The sequence below is a fragment of the Scomber japonicus genome, chromosome 16 (genome assembly GCF_027409825.1).
Source record: "Scomber japonicus isolate fScoJap1 chromosome 16, fScoJap1.pri, whole genome shotgun sequence".
In the NCBI taxonomy this organism is placed as follows: Eukaryota; Metazoa; Chordata; class Actinopteri; order Scombriformes; family Scombridae; genus Scomber; species Scomber japonicus.
In genome coordinates this window covers 13683690-13709729 of record NC_070593.1, presented here as the reverse complement: position 1 = coordinate 13709729, position 26040 = coordinate 13683690, and the positions used below count along the sequence as shown (strand labels likewise).

General features: G+C 41.7%; 1 protein-coding gene across 2 annotated transcripts in view; it reads left to right on the top strand.

Moving 5' to 3' along the window:
* Positions 1-17626, top strand: part of luzp1 (leucine zipper protein 1) — a 41585-nt gene extending 23959 nt beyond the window's left edge. For both annotated transcript variants that reach the window (XM_053335660.1, XM_053335659.1), the window contains 5 exons: positions 7017-7397; positions 7567-9847; positions 10351-10931; positions 11062-11241; positions 17353-17626. In XM_053335660.1, coding sequence (XP_053191635.1) covers positions 7266-7397; positions 7567-9847; positions 10351-10931; positions 11062-11241; positions 17353-17592 — 3414 coding nt within the window. In that variant the 5' untranslated portion in view covers positions 7017-7265 and the 3' untranslated portion in view covers positions 17593-17626. The remainder of the gene's footprint in view (positions 1-7016; positions 7398-7566; positions 9848-10350; positions 10932-11061; positions 11242-17352) is intronic.
* The last annotated feature ends 8414 nt before the right edge of the window (positions 17627-26040 follow it).

Sequence of the window (26040 nt, the reverse complement as noted above, 5' to 3'; positions counted from 1 at the left end):
TAACATCTTTACATACACCTGACTGATCTTGGTCTCAGTTACTAACCAGATGGACCTGTGAAGACATTGGATCTGTAGTTTCACCTGTTGTGCCAATAACTACAAATACACTAGAAATGATGGTATTGTTTTTGACATTTGGGGTGAGTGCTGAAGCCGAAAGAGACTGGAAAGATGTTAGCGGTAACAGGGAAATGTAGCAAATTTCCTTATTTTGATGAGCATCCATCTGGATTAAGTGTTGTGGAGCAAGTCAACGAATCCCCACTTGCCTGCTTTTGTGTGATATACTGGATTTCTATTAGAACTGACTATATTTAAGTTGCTCCAGATCTCCTTGGCTGCAAATGTGCCTGAGGACTAGCTAGCAACCGACTGCCCAGTATTTTCATGTGTTGCTGTTTTAAATAGAGCATCTAATATATTTCTCCTGCTCTGCTTTTTGGTCACAGCAACAGTGACTGGTGCATGTAATCATGTATGCCTTGATGTTTTTATGCTGAAGAACATGCTCCACTTTAATGCTCTGCCACCACGATCAGGAATAGAGCCAACAAGCTCTGAGGGCTTTGAGTTTGACTCAACCTCTTAAAAGTCACATCCTCAATCAGTTCATAAATGCATGTCAAAGATGTGTTTTTATGTAGGAACGTCAGACATTTGCAGGTCATACTGACACTGTACTGTAACTCTTCTGGCTTTTCTCTCTTGCCCTGCCCTCTATCTCACCACCCTTCCACCTTTTCTCTGGCATTTATCAACCCCATCCCCCATATTTCCCTCTTTCATCATCTTATCACGCTGCCTCACATAGCAGAGTGCTCGTTTTAAGCCCCAGCAACAAGACTCTTGATGTAGACAGACAGACAGGAGAAGGGAGGGAGGGAGGGAGGGAGGGGGAGAGACCTAGAAAAGGCTCTGGGTTACTGGGCTAAGACCGGAGAGAGGATTGTTATTTTCCAGCCAAGCTTTGAACTAAAACTGAGCGTAACGTTCACATAAAAGTTTATCATAAGGAGAACCTTCACCCTTAAGCATAAAGTTTGACCTCACTGGCCTCACTTTGACATTGAATAAGGGGTGTGTCAATTTTGATTTTTGAAGGTATAGTGAATTTTCTTTACCTCCTTTTTTTTTGTTGGGCAGGAAAGGAGAGGAGAGGATGTGATTGATACATTGATACATGTAGCTAGCTTTGCCTTTGTTTTCCAGCCCATCTGTTGGAATGAACAGAATATATTAAAATATGATTGGAAAAATATCAGTGAAAAATACCCATTATAATTTCCCTTGTGACATCTTCATATCTCTTTTTGTTTGACCCACAGTCCCAAATTTCAAACATATTCAGTTTACTATCAAGTTTCACCACATTTGAGAAGTTGAAACCAGCTAATGTTTGGAACTGTGTAAAACATTATGAATAGATTATGAAAATAGTTTGTCAATCATTTTTTTGCCAATCAATGAATCCACTGAAGGTTGCAGCTCTACATGTGATACCTATTTGCAACAAGTTAGACAGTTTGATTTCTGTTCAGTTATTATCATAGGTGTTGGAGCATCCCAGGATTGTCCTTCATTTTTAATTTGTAGCGTACATATTGGGAGCTCACTTGTAAAAGTCAGAGTTGTCTTTATTCAGTAAATCCATTGGTTCACAAGTTCAAATATGTTTAAAATAGATAAGATAATTTCTTTTAAATGCTGCTGCTGTTTGGCAGGTACTCATGTCTGGCCAAGTCAAACAACAACCTCTGTCCTCAGCAATTCTATTTAAGAACTGCTATTGTACTTTGCTTTGAGTGTTCAGAACCAGAAAGACCACCTTGACCCTCTTAACATGTAAAATGAGATCAGACTGTTTACAAATGACAAACAGAAACAGAAATGTGTCCTTGAGCGTTTCCAGTAATCCATAGTTAGGCCTAGCAGGAAATGTCACATTATCATCTCCGTTGTTTGCATGACTATCTTTACTTATTTCATTCAAGGGAGAGAAATAAACCAAACTAAAACAAGAAGTATCATCACTGAGGAATATTTTAACATTGCTAATGCTAACAAGTGATGACGCCCTGAAAAGTAGACAGCCTCTTCTTTGTTGTTATAGTGATATTGTGGTGAACATCAATGTCTTCTCCCCAAAAACAAATCTATTCTTTCTACCAGAGACGATGTTTTGTTTACCCACTATTCCACCACATTTCAATTCTTATATTGTAAGTGGTAATTTCTCCCAGGATCTCAGGGAATCCAAGGAAAGAAGGTATTTCCATCCCATTTCAGCTCGCTTTAATGAACAAGCTACATAAACTTAGCTCATTATCCATTTTTCTGCTGAAATGCACTGTCTTCCATTTCTTTACCATTTTTCCAGAAGCGGTGCAAAACTAAAAGGGTGAAAGAAAACGAGAAAAAAGTTACATGACAGCTCAGGAAACGACAAACCGAACATTATGGGATGCCGGTTTTCTCTTTCTTGGAAAAACGGAAAAATGCAGGTCTCCACCATCTTGTGGCTTCCACTGCTGCGCCAGCATCCATCCACAGCAGCCGTCCCTCCTCACTCACACACACACACACACACACACACACACACACATAGAGTATTTGTCAAACATTCATTTGTGCAAACTGGCAGTAACCCCCTACATGAAGATGCGGTTGAGGCATTTTGATTGGACTGGGTCCCTTTATTAACTAGCGTTTATGAGGCAGAAGAGCTTCAAAACCATAAGTTCCATCCTAACGTCAAGTGCAAGAGAGAGGGGAATTTTTTTTCTCTTTCTTTCCTTCCTTCTTTCTCTCTTTCATGGAGAGAACAGAATGTACTGAAGGCAACAGGCAGGCAGGAAGAGAGTGGCTAAAGCCCTAATGATATGGTGTATGATTGTAACCTTGGGGTGTGTGTGTGTGTGTGTAGTGTGTGTGTGTTGTAGAGAGAGTGAGAGGAGTGGATGGACTGAAAAGTTTAACTTCCAAATCCTTCCAGTGTTTTTGGGTTTTTCTTTTTTTTTTTTTATCATTCCCCGTCGACTTGCATCCATCGCTGTCTGACCCTCTAATTGCGTCTTTATCTGTCTGCCATCATTTTCTCTTTTTAGATATGGAACAGGCTTGTAACTCACTCATAAACTCACTAAATTATGATTATATAACAGACAGTGCCTTAAGGCCCCATCGCTTTAGTTAATAATATTCTCTAGTGGTGCATTCAGGATTAACAAACACATTTTAAATTAAATAAAGTAGTTTGCCACATGGTGAGTCTGGAGCCCTCCGGAGCCCCGGGGGCAGTTGCTTGCTTTGTTCAGCCTTGCTTTGCATTAGTGACTGTGTCCTTGTGTTGCTACCGTCCCCTTGATCGTTATTTCTAATTCTAGTATCCTCGTTTCTGGATCTATCTTCGTATCTTCACCCCCCACAATAACTTTTATTTCAAACCACAGAGCCTCGCAGACTGTCCGTCTCGGTGCCCTGTTTTTTCTTGCATGGGTGGCAGTCACTCAGTGCAAATGGGACTGAAAGGTCGTGTCAGGAAGTCCCAATAATCACACAGGTGAGGTCTGTCTGCCAGGCAGTCTTACACAGGGCTGGACAGACCTTGCAAAAATACAGTAACAGGAATGTGTTCAGAAAGCAGTTACTGAAATTATGTCTGGACTCCAAATTGCTCAAATTTATTTAGCTCAGAGCAGACTGAAGAAAAATAATTTTAAAATGTTTTCATATTCTGTCTGGGTTCTGGCCAGACTCTGGTTAGGAATGGGTTTCTTTGCAGCGAGGGCCTTGGGGAGTCTGTCGGTGGCCTGGTTAAGAGCAGGCGAGGCAGAGCGAAGGACTGGCAGTGCCCTGGTTAGTCTATCATTAGGAATGTGTCTGCATAAAAGGGGTCAGTTTCCCTGCCTCACAGCTCCTACCCCCCTGCAGGTTTTCCATAATTGTCAAACAAAGCACAACACAGGGGAATGAAACTGTTGAATTCAGAGTTCAGAGTACATCAGCAACCCCTTCTTGCCGTACTTCCCCTCTTTCCCTCCCTTCTTCAGTCACTCCTCTTAAAATCTGTTCTTGCCCAAACAGCACACAATACACCTTTTACCTACATGAAGAAGAGTTGGCAAACTGGAGTATAATCGGCTCTTACGTATGCTTATGTGAATGTTTGTGTGTGTGAGACTATCCTTCCAGGTCTTGAGTGTGAAGTGTGGAAAATCAAATCAAAGGAATACAGGAATTCAGGATTTACGAGCACATATCTAAGGTCCTAAATGGAAGGAATTCATGGCTCAAGTATAAATGCTAATGACCTAAACTCCAGTCTCGCTGTCTCTCACATGTAACCACTTATTTTTATCCATCTTTCCTTCAACTTATCTCTTTCTTCTCCCTTTCCTTCCAAAACACTACATCTTTCCATTCTTTCTCTCCTCCTTTACATCTCATCCACCACGCTTCTTATTCTAAGTCCCCTCTGTCTTGTCCTGTATATAGCTAATGAGGCCCCTGGCCCTGTGATAAGTGAATCAGGTATGTTGATTGGTTTGGCAGAGGCAGACCCTTGCCAGAGTCGCTTTGCACGCACTGCCGCCCCTTAAAAGTGCCCACTTGGCCGTGTTGGTGTGCGTGTCTGAGTGAGATGGAGGGGAGAGATGAGGGAGGGAAGCATAGAGCTGGCAAAGAAATAAAGGCAGAATGAGAGAAGAGGTAGGCAGCCTGCCAAGACAGGAGTAGCTGGACCTAACGGACGCCATTATTAACCAGGACAGGGCTCAACCAGAACTGCTTTTAGAGTTGTTAAATTTGGAACATGAGCTACACAAGTCCAAAAATAATTTTGTAGTTGCCCAAAACAAGTACCTAAGAAGATTAGAAATCTGTGAAAACCAGAGGGATGTTTGATTACTAAGAGAATGCCACCAGATTGTATAAAAACATCTATTTAGTTTTGGTGTAGAGGGAATCCCTTTTTCTGCTTACACACATTGTTTAAAAGTAATTCTCTCAACTTCTTCAGTGGTTACATTTTCCTTGAACAACCTAGTGCAGCTTGAAGAGCTGTCTTGAAAAACAGAATCATACTTGTTAAGAATTTTTCATAGTGTTTTACTCCACTGGAACCGGATCAGCCAGGACAGGTTTTGGACAACAGCAGCCAACTCAAGACAAAAGAGAAAAAGTGGTCTACAACTCGCTTAACAAGCCACAGCTGGACAAAGCTAATGCAGCACAAAATGACTTTATTGACTAAGGTGTTTTGGCATTCAAATGGACAGCTAGGCTAGCACTTTTCTCTCCAGCATTTTTTTCTCATTTGTCTTTTGCCTACTCCTTCTGCAATCCATGCATTTCCTTCAAGTCTTGTACTCCACTGAGAAACCACTAGACCTCATGAAAGTAAAGAATAATTTAAATGCTACAGGGAAACGCTTTGTGTTTTTTCATAAAGTAATTGTTGCCATATTGACTTTCAAAGCTGATTGCCTTAGTTTATGCTCAACAAGACATTTAATGAATTGCGGGGAGAGTGGTTTGGGCTTTTTACACCAAATGAAACGATAGAAAGTATGTGAAGCTATGCTAAAGTAAACCATAATGGCAACTTATACCTTGTTGTATACAATGTTATATGCACATAGTTCATGTAGATAAAAAGATGTAGCTCATTTACTGCACTGGTTGATCTTTTTTACAGCAAGTTATTTAAAGTAAAAGAAAATGTCTTGTAGCGACAGTAGTCTTTATGTGTAGTGGTTTGCAGCTTTAGAAAAGGCAGTCTTTGAACATTGTACTGTAGACGAGGGGGAAAGAGGAGACACGGAGTGGTAACTGGTTGTCAGGGGGTTGATAAGTGATGATGTGTGCAGATGTTATGTCCTACCCTCAGGTCGATTTTTCCCTCGCGGTCAATTGGGGGGGGGGGGCTTGGCAGAATGACGGGGGGAAGGGTGGTAACAGGATTTAGAGGCAGTAAAGCCCGCTACCTGAATATTGCAAGAGACAAAAGCTTCAGCTTTTCGATTGATGGAGGTCATGCTGACATCCGGACTGTGCTGTGCTAATAATCGTTGTTCTCATCACACTGATCAATGCAGGGCTGAGAGATAGAAGAAGGTTGTAAGGAGTCAATTGTACTGACTAACAAAAGGACAACACAGCTGCGGCATCCTTATTTGTAGCTATTACTAGATTTCTTTAATATGGGATCTTGCCTCATGTTAGAGCTAATTCATCTCTTTCTAATAGTCCGGGTCATAGTTTTGTTTTATCATCACAGCCGTCCCAAGTGGCCCATGAATGGTGTAGTGTTGTGACGGGCCTGATGTAGTGGTTGCCTCGGTGATGGCTGTGTATGTGCGAAGGAGGCCGGTATTATTGAGATATGCTGCTGTCAGCAGAAGGCAGGCAAGCTGAAATCAATGTGGGATACAAGAGCAGGGAGACAACAAAGTGTGTGTGCATGTGCTGGCATGTTTAAACCCCCATCAGCACACACACATGTAAGCAGTGCAACCCACCCACAGCTCCCTTAAAGGACAGGCAAGGTGAAATACATGGTGGTTCAATGACAGAAAGGAAGAGAAGGGTGCAGCATATTTGCATATTATGTCCATGTTATACCTACTCATATAGTTTTATTTTTATGGATCAAAGGTTGGCAACTCGGTTGGTAACTAGTCAAATTTGTAATTAACTTCTCTAAAATAGTAGGTCTTGTATCATGTCCCTGTCACATTTGGTTGTCTGCCTAGGATTTGCGTGTGTGTATGTGAGAGTGTGTCTTTGTTTATGTGTGCCAGCCAGTGTCCTATGGTTTGTGTCACAGCAATTAGATGAAACTGTGAAATAATATCCTGACTGTGCTTGTGTGCTTTCATGTGTAGCCAGCTAATCTCTTTTTTCCCCTTTCTCACTCCTTTTTAATACACTGAGTTACAAGAGTTAGAATGCAAATGACTGTCATTGACAAATTGGCGATGACTAAGTGTTTGTTTCCTCTCTCACTCCTACAGATGACAGATTTGTCTGCTAAACACCACTCTGAGGGAACTTCAAAGTTTTAAAGACAGTCACAAAAACAAAACAACACGGACCGCTGAGAGAAAGGAGTAGTGACAACACCTCTCACATTGGCCACTGTATAACACTTGAGGCCAGCCTAAAGGACACAAACACAAATGTGGACCTCCCAAAACGCTGTCATCAAATAACCAGAAGAACAGAACACATACAAGACACTTAACTCAAAGAGATTTGTGGCCATGTCTGATCACAAAGACATGACACACCGCCACCTGCGGCACAAACTGCAGAGTCTCGGTCGAAGACTGGATGAACTGGAAGAAGCCACTACCAAGCTGCAGAAGTCCGAGGATGAGCTGCTTGACCTCCAGGTCAGTACTGGTTGATTTCCGACAGTGTTTGTGTTTGTTTGTTTGTGTCTGCTTTTCAGAAGCAATTGAGTGGATTGAAGTGGAACATAAATATACAGTACATAAACAGATTAATGAATGGTTGATCTCTCTTTTTCTCACTTCCCTTCTCTCTCTCTCTCATCTACAGGACAAGATCATCCAGGCAGAAGGCAGCAACTCATCCCTGCTTGCTGATGTGGAGGCCCTGAGAAAACGTCTCCTGAAGATCCAGGGTAAGGATGAAGAGGTACGCAAAGCTGAGGACCTCTGTCGCACGGTGAGAGAGAAACTGGAAGAGGAGGAAAGTCTCACAGTAGAGCTAAGGGCAGAGATTGAACGTCTACAACGGAGGATGGCAGAACTGGAGAAACTGGAAGAAGCCTTTGGGAAAAGCAAGTCTGACTGTAGCCAGCTCTGCCTCAGCCTAAATGAGGAGAAGAACTTAACCAAGAAGCTCTCGAGTGAGTTGGACATGCTCAAAGCTCGTTTGAAGGAGGTGGAGGGCTCTGAGACAAAGTTGGAAAAAGCAGAACAGGTTTTGGCCATGGAGCTTGAGAAATTCAAAGGATTTACCCAGACCTTTGTGAGTGAGCGTAAGAGGCTACTAGAGAAACAGAGGGAGGACGAGAAGATCATCCTAAATTTGACAGAAAAACTGGAGCACCAGAAGAATCGACTTGGCATGTCCGCAGATCCTGGTCGTGCAGATTTTATGAGATCAAGAATTGAAGATGAGCTATCCACAGGACTCCTCAGCAGTAAACTGGCTGGACGCAAGAAGAGCCTTGACTACTTGAAGCTGACTGATGACAACATTGGCCTCATGAACAAATCTGAGAATGAGAAAAACAGTGAAGGATCTCAGGAAGAGGACAACAAAGTAAAGGAGTTGACGCAGGAAGTAGAGAGGCTGAAGAACCGGCTCAAGCAGATGGAGATAGTGGAGGAGGACCTGAAGAACTCTGAGTCCAAAAATGGCGAACTTCACGAGAAGTTCCAGATGGAGCGAAACCGGGCTCGACAACTGAGCGAGCAGGTGGAACAGCTCAGGACGCAGCTGTACGGAAGAGTTGGAATTGGAGGAAATGGAACCAGTAATGTGGATAAACATGGCAATGGAAGCTCTATCATTTGCTCCAAAGGCCCCGCTAAGCTCCTGGAGAACGGCAAAGCTGAGAATGAAGAGATTACTGTAAAGGGAGGTTTCAGACAGGAGAAGCCTAAATACAGGAGTGCTGCAACTGTCTCAGAACCAAGCTCACCCAAACACAGGAGCAGGGATCTCTCTCCTCAGCACAAGAGAGAAACCAAGCTGAGGAACAAAGAGCTTAGCCACTCGGAGGAGAGCTCACCTAAATCTGTGAGGAGAGCTCTCAGCCCTGCTCACAAGAGCAGAAGGACACCCAAAACCTCAACTACTGCAATTTCATCTGATAACGGAATAAGGGAGACAGGACGAACTGATGACAAGACACGAGCTGCCACATACAGCTCTATGAATACACCTTCTAGTGATGTTAAAAAAATGTCTGTTCTTAGTCGCTACCCTCCAGCAGCTAATGACCAGAAGCCACTGAGGACAGTTCACAAACAGAACGAACAGTCTGAACAGAGCAAAAAAAGAGCAGACAAGTTTTCAAAATTGTATGTAGGTAGTGACAGTGAATCAAACAGCTCTGATGTAGTGCCTGACAGCTCCAGTAACATCAACAATATATCTGCACTAGAGAAGGACATAGCATCTGCCTCAGATCAGGAATCAATAGACCAGGTTCAGGAATCTGTCTCTGTGTCTGTCGCCTCCACCCTGTCCAAAGCCAATGGCTCCTACACAGCCTACAGATCCCATGTCACTCCACTGCTGCCCAATGACCAGGGGTCAGAGGGTCATTCCTCTGCTTCAGAAACTGAATCTACTGGTTCAAGACCCTCTGAGCCAGAGCCTGCAACTGAAACGACTACTACAAATATAAGTAGTAGGACTGCAACCTCCAGATATTCTAGATACTCCCATGTCCATGACTCGCAATCAGAGGGATCTTCCTCCAGGAGCTCCTTTGACGAGGAGCTCCACAGCAAAACAAATTTAGCCGAGGGAGGCCACCATGGGCCCACGCACACTCCATCAGGGATTGAGATCCAACGTGTTTGCAGCCCGCGTGAGGCACTGAGATCAAGAGCTGTCATCAAGCCAGCAATTGTTGAAATTGACAGGAAGGAAGTGATGATTTCAGAACCCTTGTCCACAAATGGCAAGCCCAAAATCTCCACCAAACCGATCGTGTCCACCGCTAGTAAAATGACCAGTAGTATAACCATCTATCCCAATGACCCAAACTCCTCCAGAACCAGCAGCCGCAGCAGCAGTGTTTCCAGTGAACCCCTGCCTGTCAAAGAACGCCACACATCCACCAGTAACATCCTCATAGGTAATGTAATGGTCATTTTGACAATTCGCAAAAACAATTACACTTCAGTAAACTCTCTAGACCGTTTTACACATACATTCTGTAATGGTAAATGAAAACATTATTGCAGTAAAGTGTCTGTTGATCGCACATGCAATGGATGCCTCCCATCATCGTGACATGAGGCCATTCATACACCACCTTCAGTACAGATGAAAACTTCTAGTATTAGTGTGCCTGTAGTGTCATACTTTTGTTTACATTTTGAGCCATTTATATTATTCATATACTAGCATCACTACATCTTGTGCAGTACAATTGTACCTTCATTAATAATGTTTGGTTTTATTTTTAAATAAATCTTTGTGTTGTTATAGTATTAAATTTAAAATAGAGTATTTTCCATTTCCATGATTGCAATAAGATTTTGTTGAAGGACTAAACACAAACATTTATTTTCACATCACTACATTGCTGTGAGCCTTTTTTCTCCTTTGTTTATTTAACTTTTATTAAATTACTAGGCCCCAGCAGCGAGCACCATGGCAGTATCTCCATCCCCTATGAAATCTCCATCCCCAAGAGTGAGATCACCTTGCGGCCATGCCAGGACCAAGATTGTGGGGCGGATGACCACAATGATTCCTCTTTAAGACCCAAACAACACAACACTTCTAGACTGGAGACCACCACCAGTCACCTGTGCTGCCAACGCAGCAACTTCAGCCTCCAGTCCCCAGACACAACCTCCGCAGACTTCAACGACACAGAGTCGGGCTTTGAAAGCAGCAGCAGCACCACCACAGTCACCAGCTGGAGAAGCCAAAGACAAACCCAGCACTCCCAGGAAGAAAGTATACCTGACATGAAGAATGTGACGGTTAGAAGCACCTGGAAGAACCGTGGCCCTGGGTCAGTGGATGAGATGGGTAGAGGAAGAGGGGGTGCCAGGACGATGACGGACGGTGTGTCAGAAGACGAGGCAGAAACTGCGACAACATGGAGGGCCTATCGGGCGACCACCATTGACACAGAGGAAGTGGTAAACAGAGGAGCTGGTGGGAATACTGTAGAAACAAAGGGAGCCAAGCCATCACCTGCAGAGGTAAGATAATGAATAAATGTGTGACACCATATCTTGAGTTGATAATGAGAACATTTTTAGCACTAAAAGAATAATAAATTGGTGTGAACTACTTCATGGCTGCATGAGTTTTGCTCTTTGTTCTTCTCAGGTGTACATGCGTAGAATCAATAGTGTGGTTACTAACACCAGAGAAGTGGAGGAACCAGTGCTCCGTCGAGGCAAGAGTTCTCAGTCTCCCACCATGGAAGCAGGAAACCAGGGAAAGACTGTACCCCACGCACCTGTTACCTCTCAGTCCTGGGGCCGATCATACACGCAACAACCACAGGTAGGATGAACATCTTTAGGTTCTTATATTTTTTTGCTCACTTAAAATGTGTTTAATTAAAACAGTACAAGAAAGAAAGAAATAATTAGATAATCAAGTGGAAAGAGGAAAAGGAACTTCATACTGCACAGGAAGTAAAAAGTATGATAAATATTAATTTGATGTAGCCTGAAATAAAGAAATAGTGTTAGTATTAGTATTTGGCAGAATTAGGTAATAATATTTAAGTATTCAATGTTTTTACGATGAGGGAAAGTGCTACCTCAGAGAAAACATGAATAGAAGCAAAGAGAAACATTTAATTAAAAATCTCTTTATCTAAGTCATGTCTTATCACTAATACATGGTGTGTTTGTCTACATTAATATGACAAATGTTTCCTTGTACTGGGTTGAAGATGATAGGGTTTTGTTAACATTGAATACCAAATGCATCACACATGGGACATGGGAGGGAAAAGCCATTAATTTAGTTGTGTTACACCCTTGTGCAGTGTTTATTGTAAAGTTTTCCAACATTTCTGACATAAAACAAACATATTTCTAAGCTATTACTGCAAATACAACTTTTTAAAATACTCTGTCAGATACAAATTGTAATACAGGTGAAGGTGTTAACCATAACACTCTGAAAGTAGTTCTATATTTCAGATAAGAGTCCAGAAAGTAGAACCACAAAGCTTAGCTCCTGGTGTGTCCACTTTGCACGAGAGCTCAGCTTGTATTTTTCCCTGACGCCAAGCTCTGCGCCTTCAAGCTTAGCACAGCAGTTCTGCAATGCCCCACTCCTGCTGCCCCAGTAAGCACAAAAAGAAAAGGGTGGGACAAAAAGAAAGAGGGAGGATGGAAATGAAAAAGACCTCAACAGGGGGAAAAGGAGGTTAGGAAAACCTCAAGGAGAAGAAAATAGTTTTCTTGTATTATGTGTGCCACCACATTACAGTCTGTGCCCCTTCCAGGCTGCATTGCTTCTTTATACAAACATTAAGGAAGATAACTGCTCAAATACTTACCTCTGTGTACTCTCTCTCTATATAGTTTTACATAAAATATTTAATATGTGTCCATTACTTTGAGTTTAACAACAACTCAACTCTATAGAATATCTGGACTGAGTTGGGCATTCACATGTAGATTGTGAGCATATCTACTTAAAAAATGGAGTGTGAAAGTTTATACAAGTCGTCAGAAAGATGAGGTGAAAAGTGCTAATGGGTTAAAGTATTAACTTACTTGTCTATTGGTATATAATATATTATCATATGGCTGTAACACTGCTTACAGAATGGGCTCCACGGCTGCAATAACATGTCATCCTGTCAGTTTGACAAACTAGGCTGGACTAGAGCCCTTGAGTAAGCTCCCTGTGCTTGCCTCCATAAGTACCAAGGAGACGTTACCAAGGAGACAGACACATACATGCGAGATGTATCATCAGTCATATTTGGTGTTGTTTGTTATTAAGGGCAATGAGTTATTTTAGTTTTGCATTTATTCAGTACACTGAGATCTTCTGTTGATAACCTTAGAAAGAGTTCTCATGATATGGGTCTTTTTTGACATTTTTTGTTGACACAGTATATTATACATGATTAGATTATTGAATTAGTGTATTGCAATAAAGTGTGTTTATTTCTGCTGTTCTTGATCAATGATTGCAGGGGTAAGCAAAGACAACGGACACAGACCTGGAGAGCCAGGGTGTCTTATTTCCAGCCGGGCGAGCCATTGTATTAAAACATGGCAACTCCATTTAACATTGTCTTTAGGACCACTCCCTCTCATTAAAACCTCAGTGGGCTTCATGAAATCTGTCTAACACTGAGCCTCAACCCTTAAGGCCTCATGCTCAGTGCTGATATAGACTGGTAGAAAATATTAGGGGACTTTTATTTAGCCTCTGACTGCTCCCCTCCCTCTCTATTCCTTTTTATTCCCATCCTCTTATTTGATTTTTCATCCAGACCTTCACATTAACAAAGTGGCTTCGAGTCATGTATTTGAGGGATTGTGTCAGGCTCGGTGCCCACGTCAGTTCCACCACATGGAGCCACTTTTTTCAGTTTCAACTCAGCTCATAAGTCTTTGTCTCATCTCTCTGACTGCCCTACATCAGTCACACTTGATGAATCTGGAGATGGGCTATTCGAATCAAGTCCCCATCTCTGCTGTGATGTGGTTAATCAGCCATGACCTGATGAACCGTTGTACTTCTTTCAGTTTTTGTTTTTTGTTTTTACCAGTTATGCATTTTGTACTTGGTTATGGGAATTTCCTTAACCCCTTTGATTGATTCTATGTTGTGGTGAAACCTTGTTCATCCCCATGTTTGATGCATGAACTGGTCTCTTCATTTGGATAGCAATTATGATCAAGAATTGCCAGAGTGCAAGAAAAACATGCTTCAAATCACAATTGGTCTTTTTAAGCATGTCTTATAGACGATAATGTTTGGTTTGGATTTTCAGTACATTTCAGTGGTCTTGAACTGCGTCCATTCCCGAGAGGTTTGGATAAATACAGCTGGAGTCAGGACAGTGGGAGGTTAGGGATTAGTTTGTGATTGCGGTGTCAAAGGTTGACAGAAGAGAGTTGTATTATTACAAGCTTGTAGATGGGGCCACATGGTTTGATGGAGGAGGAATGTAGCTAGTCATCATTAACTGACATCCTATTGATGTTCACTTGTAGCTGTACTCCTCTATATTTGGCCAAACCACGATCCCTTAAAGCTGGAGTAGGCGTGTAATTAGTAGCTGTTAATCAATATGAAGTTAGTGTTTTGGACATTTATGCATAAAAAACTGGTTAAAACAGCATGAGCACAGGGAAATTCTCAGAATAAAATCTCTCTCCTGTCTACATGACTGTCATTTTTTTTTATGACCACTTCTGTCAAACACTTCCCAGCGATGAGAGTATTGCAGAGATCGACTTACTGCACTGCAGATGAACTGCCATTCAGGAGGAGACAACATTCCCAATCCCCTAAAGTTCCCTGTAGCAGCCTTGGCAAACTAATAGCCTATTGATTACATTTCTGTTTTTAACCTTCATCTATAAATTATTTGGATGGCATCTATTCAACCCATGTGGGGACAGAAAATAACATCTCTTCATTGATTGAAAGGTCATATCATCATGGCTGTCCTTCAGTCAGTTGAAACCTTAACTGTTGGGTCTGGTTTCTTCAGACCAGTATTAATGGTGCAAATGTTTTGCCACACTAGCAGCATGGTTTGATGGATGCAATATCACTCTGTCCACAACTTTGTTCCAGACTGAACTATTAGATGGATTTCCATGAAATGTGGTACAGACATTCATGATCCCCAGAGGATGAAGCCCACTGACTTTGGTGATGCCCTGAATTTTCTATTAGCACCACCAGCAGGAAAGTCTTTGTACTTATCCATGGAAATATCTTTACATCTACTAGATGACTTTGACAGATAATGAATTCCTGTGACTTTGGTCATCCCTCTAATATTATAATATGGTTCACATTTGTAGTTTAAAGTGAAATATCTCTTCAGTTATGAGACTTGATATGCATGTTCCCTACATTGCAAACTGTAACAACTCCTTTAACCTTTCATTTTTCACCACTATCAGGTCAAAGTGATAGTTTGTGTAATACTTTGGTTTAGACAAAATAGCCTACCTGCAAAATGAATGCCATTCACAGCAGCCTCAGCTGTACTTTGTGTTTTGTACTAATTAGCAAATGTTGGTATGTCAGTAACATTGTAAACAATATCTGCTAAACATCAGCATGTCAGCACTGTCATTGTGGTTATGTTAGCTTACTGATGTTAGCATTTAGCTCAAAACTTACAGAGCTGCAAACATGGCTGTAGACTCTTAGTATTGCTATTGGCTCTGATAATAGAGGTGGTGAGAAGTAGTCGTGGGGAAATAGTTTGTATTTGGTTGATATTTTGTCAAAAACAGACTTGAAGTTCAATTCCGATATGAATATGCCTAATATTTCAGTGTTAAAATCAGGAGTGGTTTCTCTCTGTAGCTGTCACTCCACACCTCAGAGTACAGAACAGAACAGTATTGTAGTACTTCCTCCCCTCTGTAGCAGCAGGAAACCTCAGCCTGTACATGAATGAGCCGTGAACTTATGTTTGGCTGAGGACAGCGAGGCCGATATGGCTAATGAGCGAGATACCAAAACATCCTTTGTTGAGTCAAAAACCAGCAGCAGCAAGGTAAAGTGTGGGATCCGAGCTGCTCTGCCTCTTCGCCTGATGTGACCCGCGGGGAAAAATCCCTCTGGAAAAACAATCTGTGCAGCAGACTGCAGCATGGTGTTTTCAGAAAACAGACACTGCACAAATGACCCATGAGAAGCAACAAATCAATAGCTTTTTATTCATCACAACCAACAAATATCATCTGAACAAATCAAACATAAACTTCAACTCTTTTAAAACATTTCACCTGGAGTGTCACAAGTATTGTCTTCCTGAAGAGGTGATTTAAGAGTTTGAGTTGGCGAAGCAACATTGTTTCTTTTTAAAATTGTGTGTGTGTGAGACCAAGGGCAGAAAGATTTAAAGCAGGGATCTAATTTGTTCTGCAGGAGCTCTGACACGTTCCTTGTGTTATTTCTTAAATCTGTTGGCCTTCATGCTGTATTAGAAAGCAGACTCACAGCTTCTCTTTGGTTTTCTTATAAATGGCACTGATAAATCCTTTGTTTGCCTGAAAAATCCACGCGGCACATTTAACAAATAAGGGCTTAATTAATTAATTCCATAAATGTAAATATTGAACTGTGAAGGCTAAAACTTTATTTATCTTACAACAGGAGAGTATTCTGTCCACAGCCAAGTATTGTACCCAAGAGTGCTTCTTTTCTCAGTCTCACCTTTTCTCTCTTCACATATTGTCTGATAAGCTGTGTTTCCAGAGACGATTTAATGTGTCTTATTGTGACAGCCTGTAAATGTGGGTTTCCATGGCCGAAGGCATTCAAATGTGAGCAGGAGCAGGTCTGTGATGACGGCAGCACTTGCTGTTCCCAGTAGATTTCCTCTGCTGTGGCACATCAACTTACTTAACAGCACCTATTACAGGCTGAAGTTCCTCTACCCCAAATATTTTTCTTAAATTAACTTTTAGCCACATGGGAAAAATCTCTCCATTGGCACACACAGACTTTACTTACTTTTCCTTCTACTGAAGCTACACATCTTTTTTTTAAAATGTTTAGTTTAGTGTTAATTCATTTTTAAGCTTTTTGTTTTAGCCAGAGGAAACATACTGTGTTTTTTCTGTTCAGTTTATTATTTTAAGCCCATTACAGAATGCTGAATAGTGTACAAGCCTCCTGCTGAGTGTAGGAGGAACACTGGAAGCACATTACATAGCAACCTTGTGAAAGCCCCCAGTCCTGCAGCAGTAGCTTACCATAGAAGGAGAATATGCCACTCTCCCGTTTCCTCCCCTCTGTGACTGGAGCAGGAAGTGACCACATAGAGCACGCCTACTTGCCAGGGTTAGCCGGTGACTTATTTCCTGTCTGTTACCCCTGGAGACGGAGAAAGGCAGTCCAGCAGGGCTCCATTAAAGCCAATTAGCGAGAATGTGTTCTAAAACTGCATCAGAAGCCAACTCCAACCCACCAAATGTCACTAATTATGGTGCTTTTTTAAAGCTGAAATTACAGGAGCGGGGTGCTGTTCCTGTGTGTTTTAGGAATTGCATCGTCATCTAACTCTCGCTTTCTTAGAGCAGGGTTACTGAGGTTATGAAAGGGGACGTGCCGTTGCAGCCACCAAATTATAAATCTCTCAGTTTGGGGTTTTTGGTTGGGGATTTTTCCCCTGGCACAAATCCACATGGCAGACTTTCCTTGTCACACACCAGTTAACATAAACAGCATGTATTTAATGCCCACATAATACAAAGGTCCAAACAAGGCCCCAAACCATTCAAACCAAATGCCTACATCTCCTGTACATAACTATGAGATTTATTGAATTAAGTGACCTTTGTTTTAATTTGATCCCAACTCAATCCACTTATTGAACATAAACTTTCTGGAGCTGCTAGAAGGTTTGTATTGACTCATTATCTATATTTTTAACCTCTTCAGGCCACTGATAGCGTAGAGCCCAGTCCCAACACGAGCCACAGCCCAGCCTCCTGGAGACGACAGATACCCAGCAGCGACTCACACCACCTGGGGAGCTCTTATGACCGGGTGTCCAAGACAGCAGGGGCTTCATCTAGAGGGGAGCTCTGGTCTGGTCGGAGTCAAGGTTCAGGAGCCAGGGCAGAGAGGGGTGGAGCCGGGAGTCGACCGTGGAGCCACCGTCAGTCTGAACATCACTAGACCTCCCAGGTCTGAGCAGGACATCAGCAACATAGAGGACAGGTAGAAGATGGCAGTCTCTGTTCTTTTCTTTTAAAACATTAAACAAAGACAAACACTCATTTATCAAAGGAGCCTGATATGATTTACTCATTTGTAATTATGTCACATCTCTTTAAAGAGCTGGATGGCTGTTGTACATCCATCATGGTGGCAGCAGTAGTCCTAGATTCACTTTAAATAAGCGGCTGTAGTGTCCATGAGCAAGGCCATTCCTTAGGAACTGTAGTGTAACCAAACTAAGAGAGTCTTTTGGGTTTAAGTTTAAGTGGTAGGTAGTCATTTTTTCAGGTACTTAACACATTGTACTCTTTAGATAAAGGCCAGTGTCACTTTACAGTATAGCAACCAAAAGTATATTAATATATAAGATATAATGTCACAATAGAGCAATCAACCTTTATTCCAAATATGTCATGACATCAGTCTCTTACCAGTGTAGATGAAAGAGGAAGAGAAACCCAGAAAATGTGTGTGTGAGGTGGGGGGGGGGGGCTGACTACTTCTACTGACTACATAACACTGCCTCCAGCCTTCATTTGTCCCTGAGAATCTCTGTATAAAATTTAATTTTGGAATAGAAAATTATCATGTTATGTTCTTCCAACATCAGTTCCAACATTACCAACAAAACCAGGACCTTGAGTTGGTAGTGGGAGTCTGGCTTTCCAGTAAATTACTCCAACCATCCTCAGTTGTCTCCAGGCCTGATTCTCTCCTATTTCCATCTGACATAAACAGTTTTTTGTAAAGTTTTGTATTCTATTATATAATCATGATATTAATCTTGTATGCCGTTGACCAGATAGGTACACAATCCTCAACTTGTTTAATTATAAATCTGTTTATAAAGAAAGGTGTATAAATGTGATGAAGTGTCAAGGGGACACATAAAGTGAGAAAAGTATTAAGTAAGATCTGTTTCCTCTTTTTTTAACAGCACTCCACCTCTCAGTGGCAACGGGAGGGCCAAACACCAGTCTACCATCACCTAATGGCTAATGTGTCACCACCATCTCCAACAACATCTGCAGCTTTTATTACAAGAAAAATAACAACAAAATAACATTTGCAGGCATCCAGAACAACAAACCACAGCTTTGACATCCTCACTCTGACCTTGAGTGTACACTGAGAAATGAACAGCTCTTCCTATCCGGAACATTCTCTGCCCCCAAAAGAGGCATAAATGGAAAGACAGTGCCTGCACAGTGTTTGTGGGGGTTGCCTCACCAGCCCATGTATCCTCTTCTGCTTCTTGTGTTGGATGTATTATAGTGTAATCCTGGAGCCTGACAAGGGAGAGGCTGGCATGCTGGGGGACGGCTGGAGATTTTTCTGCGTGCCAGAGAGGGTTTAAAGAGAGTTAGAGGAATGGAGGACTCAATGCTTTTTCTCAGAGGACCATTACTGTGACCTCAGTGGAGCTGGATGTGTGTCCCTTTTGCATCAAATCAGAGTTTCAACCTTTTTGTTATCAATGAAAAGACAACACTATGTTTAATCAGCAGCAATACAATGTTAAAGATGCATCTTCATCTCGCAGGGTTGGATTTTCATGCAGTATACTTCACAAACTAAAGGATCTTTACTTTAAATGTGACCAAAAACAGGAAGCGAATTACTCTTTTTTTTTTTCTTTTTTTTTTTTTTTTGCTGACTCGCATCATTTTTTTTACTGAGCTCATATTTGCTTTGATAATAAAACAAGGCCATATGTCCCTTTTTCCTGACTTCTCACGTGTAAATCCACAACACGTACAAACACATGCACATTTAAACTTTAGATTTGTTTTTAACCCGTGTCACCACTTTCTGGCATGCGCCAGCCTCAAAACTGGATTTAATTTGAGGTCTTAGATGTTGAGAGAGCATTTGCATGTTTTTAAGTAATAAATGAAGAGCACTTGAAAGATTGTGACTCAGCATGCACTCTGCTTAAAGGATTGCTGGTTGGATGCATTTTAGGAGCAGACACACATATATACACATTATACCTGACAGACTGGGACCTTATTTATGCTTTGTGCCATCTTAACCAGTTATTTTGATTCTTTGTAATTCGCTTCCTGTTCTGCATCATCTTTTCCCTTTCTGTCCAACCATGTCAAGACAAAAAAATGTTTGCACGCAATGAAATGCAATGCACATGTAGAAAAAAATTGAGGGGATGCGGGGGGGAGGGTGGGGGTTGTTTATAACCTCAAACCATGCTACAATTTCCATGGTGCTTTGTTTTACAGCTGTTGCAACTGTCCTCATTCGTGTGTTTTGAGAGAGCCATAGTTAAATGGAGTTTCTGTTTAAACAGAACATTGGACCTTGGATTACCAGCAAACCTGGCCTGGCAAGGCGGACATATTTTCAGTGCTGCTGCAAACACTGTGACATGCCAACCAGTCAGTCATAGGAAGACACCAGGAGTGGGGTTTGGACTTTTAACCACAAGGAACTGACAGTCCAGCTTGTGATGCGACTGGGTTCGCCGTGCGAATCGTCCCAGTTTATCTCCATTTCTTATTTCTATAGAGGTGTATTATTTTGTTATTTTATAAAATATCAACTTACGGTTGGTATGTTGGAGCAATGTCTCATTAGTGGGGGCCATTAAAGCAATGGGGGTGCCATAAAATTTAATTTTTGCCATTGGCCAGTTATGGAAAATGTGTATTCTTTGAGGTAAAGTGCAGTGCAAAGCTATGTCAGAAACCTCAGACATTTTCAAACTGTCTTTTAATAGACCCCTGCTGGATTTAGGTCTGACACATTCACTGCAGTACAACAGGCAATGTAAATCCTACAACAAAATGTACAAATGTTGCGAAGGAATGCAGCTGAGAATGACCAATCACTTAACGGCTTGATGCACAAGTTCAACATGACTGCGGTCTTTAAGATCACAAAACCATAACTGTGACAACTGGGGACACGTGGGATCCACTGAAGAACTTTTAAAGTCTGGTCTCCATCTGGCTCCTTCGCTGTTATGGATTTTAATGCTGTTGTGTCAGACCCTGCTGGAGATGGTTTCAGTTCTCCTGTATCTACCAGCCACCATCTAGCTGTAATATTTATTAGTCTTCATATATATATATATATGTATACAGGTTTCTTTCAGGTGACAGCAGTCTGTCGCCGCTTTGCCACTTTACTGTTTATGCAAGCAGGAGATTATATGCAATCATTGAACTGCCCCCCCCCCCCCGCCCCCCGCACCCATGCAATGTCTGTAACTATACCAGTCAGTCATATAAAGTGGATGTGGTGACTGTATAGTGATGAGTCCGCTAAGTCCAAATTAGAAAAATGTGTTTACCTTCAAACTTACTCACATTACTTTAACTTCTAGATATCTACAGTACGTTCATCTGTGCCTTGAGATAGAATAGAGGTGGATTGTCCCGACAACTTCAGACTTGCACCAAATTCTGCAGATAAATGACATGCATTACTGATTGTAAGGTTCAATTTTTTTTACTGTATATTTTTAACATTTGAGGGATTGTTGTATGGAACATTGTAAAACTATTTTGGTTCAAGTTGAGGAACTCTTCCCTGAGGGATATCAAGACAAGGTTCCCTGAGAATATGCTAGTTTTTCTTTCTTCTTCCGAATGCAACTTGAAAGTACCCTTTTAAAGAATATAGACCGCACCGCCCAAAAAGCTATGTCCTTTGGATTTGTCTGTCAGAGTCGCTGGGTGCAGCGCAGCCTCAGAAAGGATTGCCATGTGGCCTCTTGACGGCCACTGCCGGCTTTATGATAGAGCAAAAAACAGACCAGACGTGCTGTTTAGAGCTCTCTGCGCACATGCCAACACTCGATCATATAGTCCTTCCCTCTGTTATTGTTTCTACTACCACTCTTCTCATTTACCAAGAGGGAATGCCATATTTTCCACAACCTTTTCAACCAATTCCAGTTTTCCTTTTAGCATATCAGAGAAACCAACTGTCCCTCCTTCAGTCCTCTCTATTTCTCCGCATCCTCCTTGGATTCTCATTTCCTAAAAGGGAAAGCTGTGGTCTTTACCAGTGATGATATGTGTTGTTGGTCCAGAGAATTGTTTATTGGAGGCCAGAGACCTGTCACCAGATAATGATGGGCAGCTCCCTTGGTAGCCAAAAGGTCAGAGGTCACGGCTGCATCTAATCCTGTCTCTACGTCTTGACTCAGGGCTTCTAAATACAGGAGGGAGGACGACAGACAGCTTGGCAGTGATGTCCACGTTAGGGATAATTAAAACAGAGGAGGGTATCGCATATCATCCTGCCAGAGACGCACTTGGTTGTATATCGGTTGTTCCCAAATAAGAAGGCGCTGAATGACAAGTGAGCACGTGTGTTTGTCAGAGTTGTTATTTTGTTTTGTTTTGGAGGCTGACATCACTGTTGGTCAGGATTAGTGTGTGTGTGTAGCAACCAGGTGATGCAAGCGCTAACACCGATGCCCTCCTCAACCCTCTCCTGCACTTGCTGCCCCCCCCCCCCCATAAAGTTTCCTGTGTCACCTATTTTCCTCCGCCCATTAAATTACAGTCTACAGTTTCACCCGTCCTTACTATAGCCATACTGTTCAACCATTGCCATTTATTTGTCTGTCTTACATTCTACCGTCTTAAACCTTTCTCTCTCTCCTGTTACCCTGAAGAGAGGACTCCAGTCAGGGGTCCCAGAAGGAGCCCCCAGCTGTCGGAAACTGTAGGTTTTATGACGTGTCGGTGGGTTTCCCTCCTGGAGACCCGCTTCAAAGAAAGCAAATCTTTTTTAAGGTGCAAAGTGGAAACTCCATCCTCTGCTATGCACGCTTGCCTTTCTTCCTTACAAGGCCCCACAGTACACTAATACCACTGCTAACCCGACCTTACATCCACTCTCTCTGCCCACTGCTGCCCAAATGGACTCTTGTGTTGTGCCAGGATGAAGACCTGCACCTGGACTTGGATGTGTCCAATTGTGGCTATGGACAACATGCCATTACTCACATGTTATAGGTCTCATTTGTATCATTATGGATTGTGCTGACTAGACACGTGGGACTCAAGTGATGACTTTACAGGGTTCAAGACTTCTGTGGCTTTTGCTCCTCTCATCCTTGAGTGATGGCAGCTTTGCAAAAACATTGTTGAATCAGAGAATCTGGATGATGGCTGCTGTTAGAGTTTGAACCAAAAGGCCAAAAAAAGAGGTATTGAAGTTAAAGAGTGGAGAGAAAAGAGACTGCTTCTACTTTCTTCTTCCAGCGAAATAGTTAACAGAAAACCTCCAAAGCTCTGGTGGGGTATGGATAAAAATCCGTTATTTTCAAGTAATTGTTTTTTTCCCCCTTTTTTATAAAGTAGACTAGAATGTACTTAGTGGAGATTGGAGTTGCAAGGCAGAAATGGCTTTTGGGCAGCGAGCAGGCCCCTTGTCCTCAAAGGCCTCCATTGTGAGGCCAGGGTCATGGTGTCATTGAGTGTCGAAGGCTGTAATCCGCACTTAACCAGCACTTAACTTTAAGACCTCAAACGACTAATGCCCTCCCCTTATTCCCCTTTGTCAAAAAGTTTCCCTGCTTCCTCTTTTGTGTCCCAGAATGAAACTCGGTAGCTGTTTGCTGAATGTAATGTAGCCACATGTGTTTTTTTGCACCAGCCAAATTAGAAAAAACAAGTATTTAAGAATCATCTCACCAGATTAAGAAAGGACATTGTTGTACATTTGAACAACATTTCTCAGAGGTGTGGCACCCTGTTAAGCTGCATCTCAGCCTTTTAACATTGTGCCAAAATCATTCCACAGTATTTCCAGTTTACAGTGAGAGACAGTGCCAGTGTTTCCCCCAGATGGGTACCCTGTCCCTAAGATACTGAAATAGAGGGGAAATAATCAATTTGAGGGTTTTTTTCTGCTTACCTGTTTTTATTTCTTTGTTAAACAAAAGATGTCTTATATCAGATAGATTTTATTTAAGGAAAATCTTGTAATTTTGTAAAGTGGGCCTTATTATTGAAATATTTTAAGTATTTGTCATCTTGATTTTAAGAATGATATTTTTTTTTGCAAGATAATGTTTCTTCCTCATTGTTATAACACTCCTGGAGAGTTCTTCTTCCTGTATTTTGTGTTTTGTTATTTTAATGCAAGACATTTCTCACGACCCAGAGACACGGTGATACGCCGTGGATCAGAGAGAGACCATTTAATAGTAAGAGAGAGAGGGAGGGGGGGGCAGGATTGTGTCATAGTCATTGAAGAATGAGAGCTATGTGCGTTTTATCAGAGGCAAGTAGGTCCGCAGAGCTGAGTGGTTCGCCATGTGTCGCCCCCCTGTTTTTATCAGGAACCATCCAGCACTCCGGCCTCTGCTGCTCTGTGTGCTCCCTTGCTCATAAATTCAGGGTTTGTACATCTTCAGTGTTGTATGTTAGTAAGTGCAGCCAAAGAAAGACACGTAGAGGCCCTCAGACGCACATACATAAGTGTGTGTGTATGTGTATATATGTATATATACATACACACATGAACATAAACTAGTAGGAATAATCTCATAGGAACTAAAAAGATGTAACTGGAGCTCATCTCTCTTACACACACACACACAAGAATTTCAGGCCTGTACAATCATACCTTTGGGTTGGAACTGTTTGGTTTTGTCTTTTTAATTTGTGAGTGTTAATAAATGAATTTGTGTACAGAAGAAGGAGACGAACAGACAGAGGTGTCAAACACAAAAATGTATGTAATGAAATCAGATCAAAAGGGTTTTATGATTTATTCTTTTCTTGTCAGTGTGTCAGCAATGCGAGATGGACTGTTTAGGAAGGCTGTTTTTTTTTTGTTTTTTTTTGTTTTGTTTTTTTTTCCTTTTCATTTTTAGACTTAATACATTGTGCATGTTTTAACCTTACTGTGGCTGGCGCACTCTGCATGTAGGTCTCTTGAAGCTGCCAACTGTACAGCAGACCATATGTATTCCAATAAAAATAAAAAACGAACCTGTTTGTAACACGTCTCCCAAGTTGGAACATGTGTGTGAGCAGAGCTGATTCTGAGTAAAAGGCAACCATGTATGTTAATCTCTTTTATGCCTTTTGTTGAACAAGCTCAGCAAGTTTTGATTTCATAGCGGTGCACCCTCTGTACGTGTGTGTGTGTGTGTGTGTGTGTGTGTGTGTGTCTCTTTGTGAACTCTGTCCAATCCCCTGGTTTGTTCAGAGAGAGAGAGAGAGAGCGCAGCAGCTGACGGTATGCAAAATAAGCAGGCAGACAAATGAGGCAAATTGGTCAGGTACAAAGAGGAAAACCACAAGCTGTTGTGGAATGCAAAGTCAGCACACACAACTTTCTCTTAAACAGCTACACCTCCGCTTTGTGAACGCCAGCAGTTCTTTTTTCCCCCGCAACTTCTGGTTTCTTTAAATAATCCATCACAATCTGCACTGTATACTTTTAATAACCACAGTCTTGATTCTCAGGTTCAGTTATTTTTATGAACCATCGGTGTGATGCTCAGTGCATTTCAGGAGTTTTAATTTTACCCACTTCATCTCGAGTTGCCTGGTAATTTCCTACATTTCCCAGAACAGCTGTGTACTCCTGAGGACAGGCCTGAACGTGTTGCATTCAGCTGCATGGCTTTAATGTGAGGGTGTAGAGAGTAATACTAATAGATTAAGAGATCAAAACTTTCCAGTGAAGAACAAATTATCTCTGGTGCAGTGCATTCTGGTCTATTGAGGCATTCTTCCTCCTTGTGGATTTCAAAATGGCATTTCAAGTCCAAGTGAATGATGTCATTTATATATATCTTTATAGAGCTTTATAAAGCACAAATAAATAGATATTTATAGAGATATTTATATTAAGTTCCCTTGACCAATTTGAAATATTCTGCCACCAATGTGAAATTCACTTATTCATGAACATGTGTCCCACTTAAATTTTCATTTCTTGTTCCACTTAATTTTGCCATTTCACTTGCATTAACAGTTTAATCCCATCATACTTCATGGTGTCACAAGATGCTTTTAGAAAGTCGCAGTAATGTGGGGAATTTCACAACCACTACAAGCCACAGTGGTAGAAGAAGTGCTCAGATCATTTAAGTTAAGGTATTTTCCTGTGAGCAGAACTGAAAGTATAAAAGCATCAATCCAGGCTTTTTCACTGAAGACATTTTGACATTTCACAGTAGGGAAAACACAGGTACAGACGATAACATTAATTATGGCTGAAGTCTGTGTAGCTGCTTTGGTTTCAGGGTAGTAACACCTACGCTTTTCCTACTAATGTGCGGTGAAAAAGGCCTATTTATAATCATGAATGTTTGCAGCCTCAAGGCGTCATGTAATTTTTAACTTGCAAGAAAAGAATGAAGAGAAGGCCTCCTTTTCTTTGTGGGGGGTGTCTTTGAGGGTCAGGGTT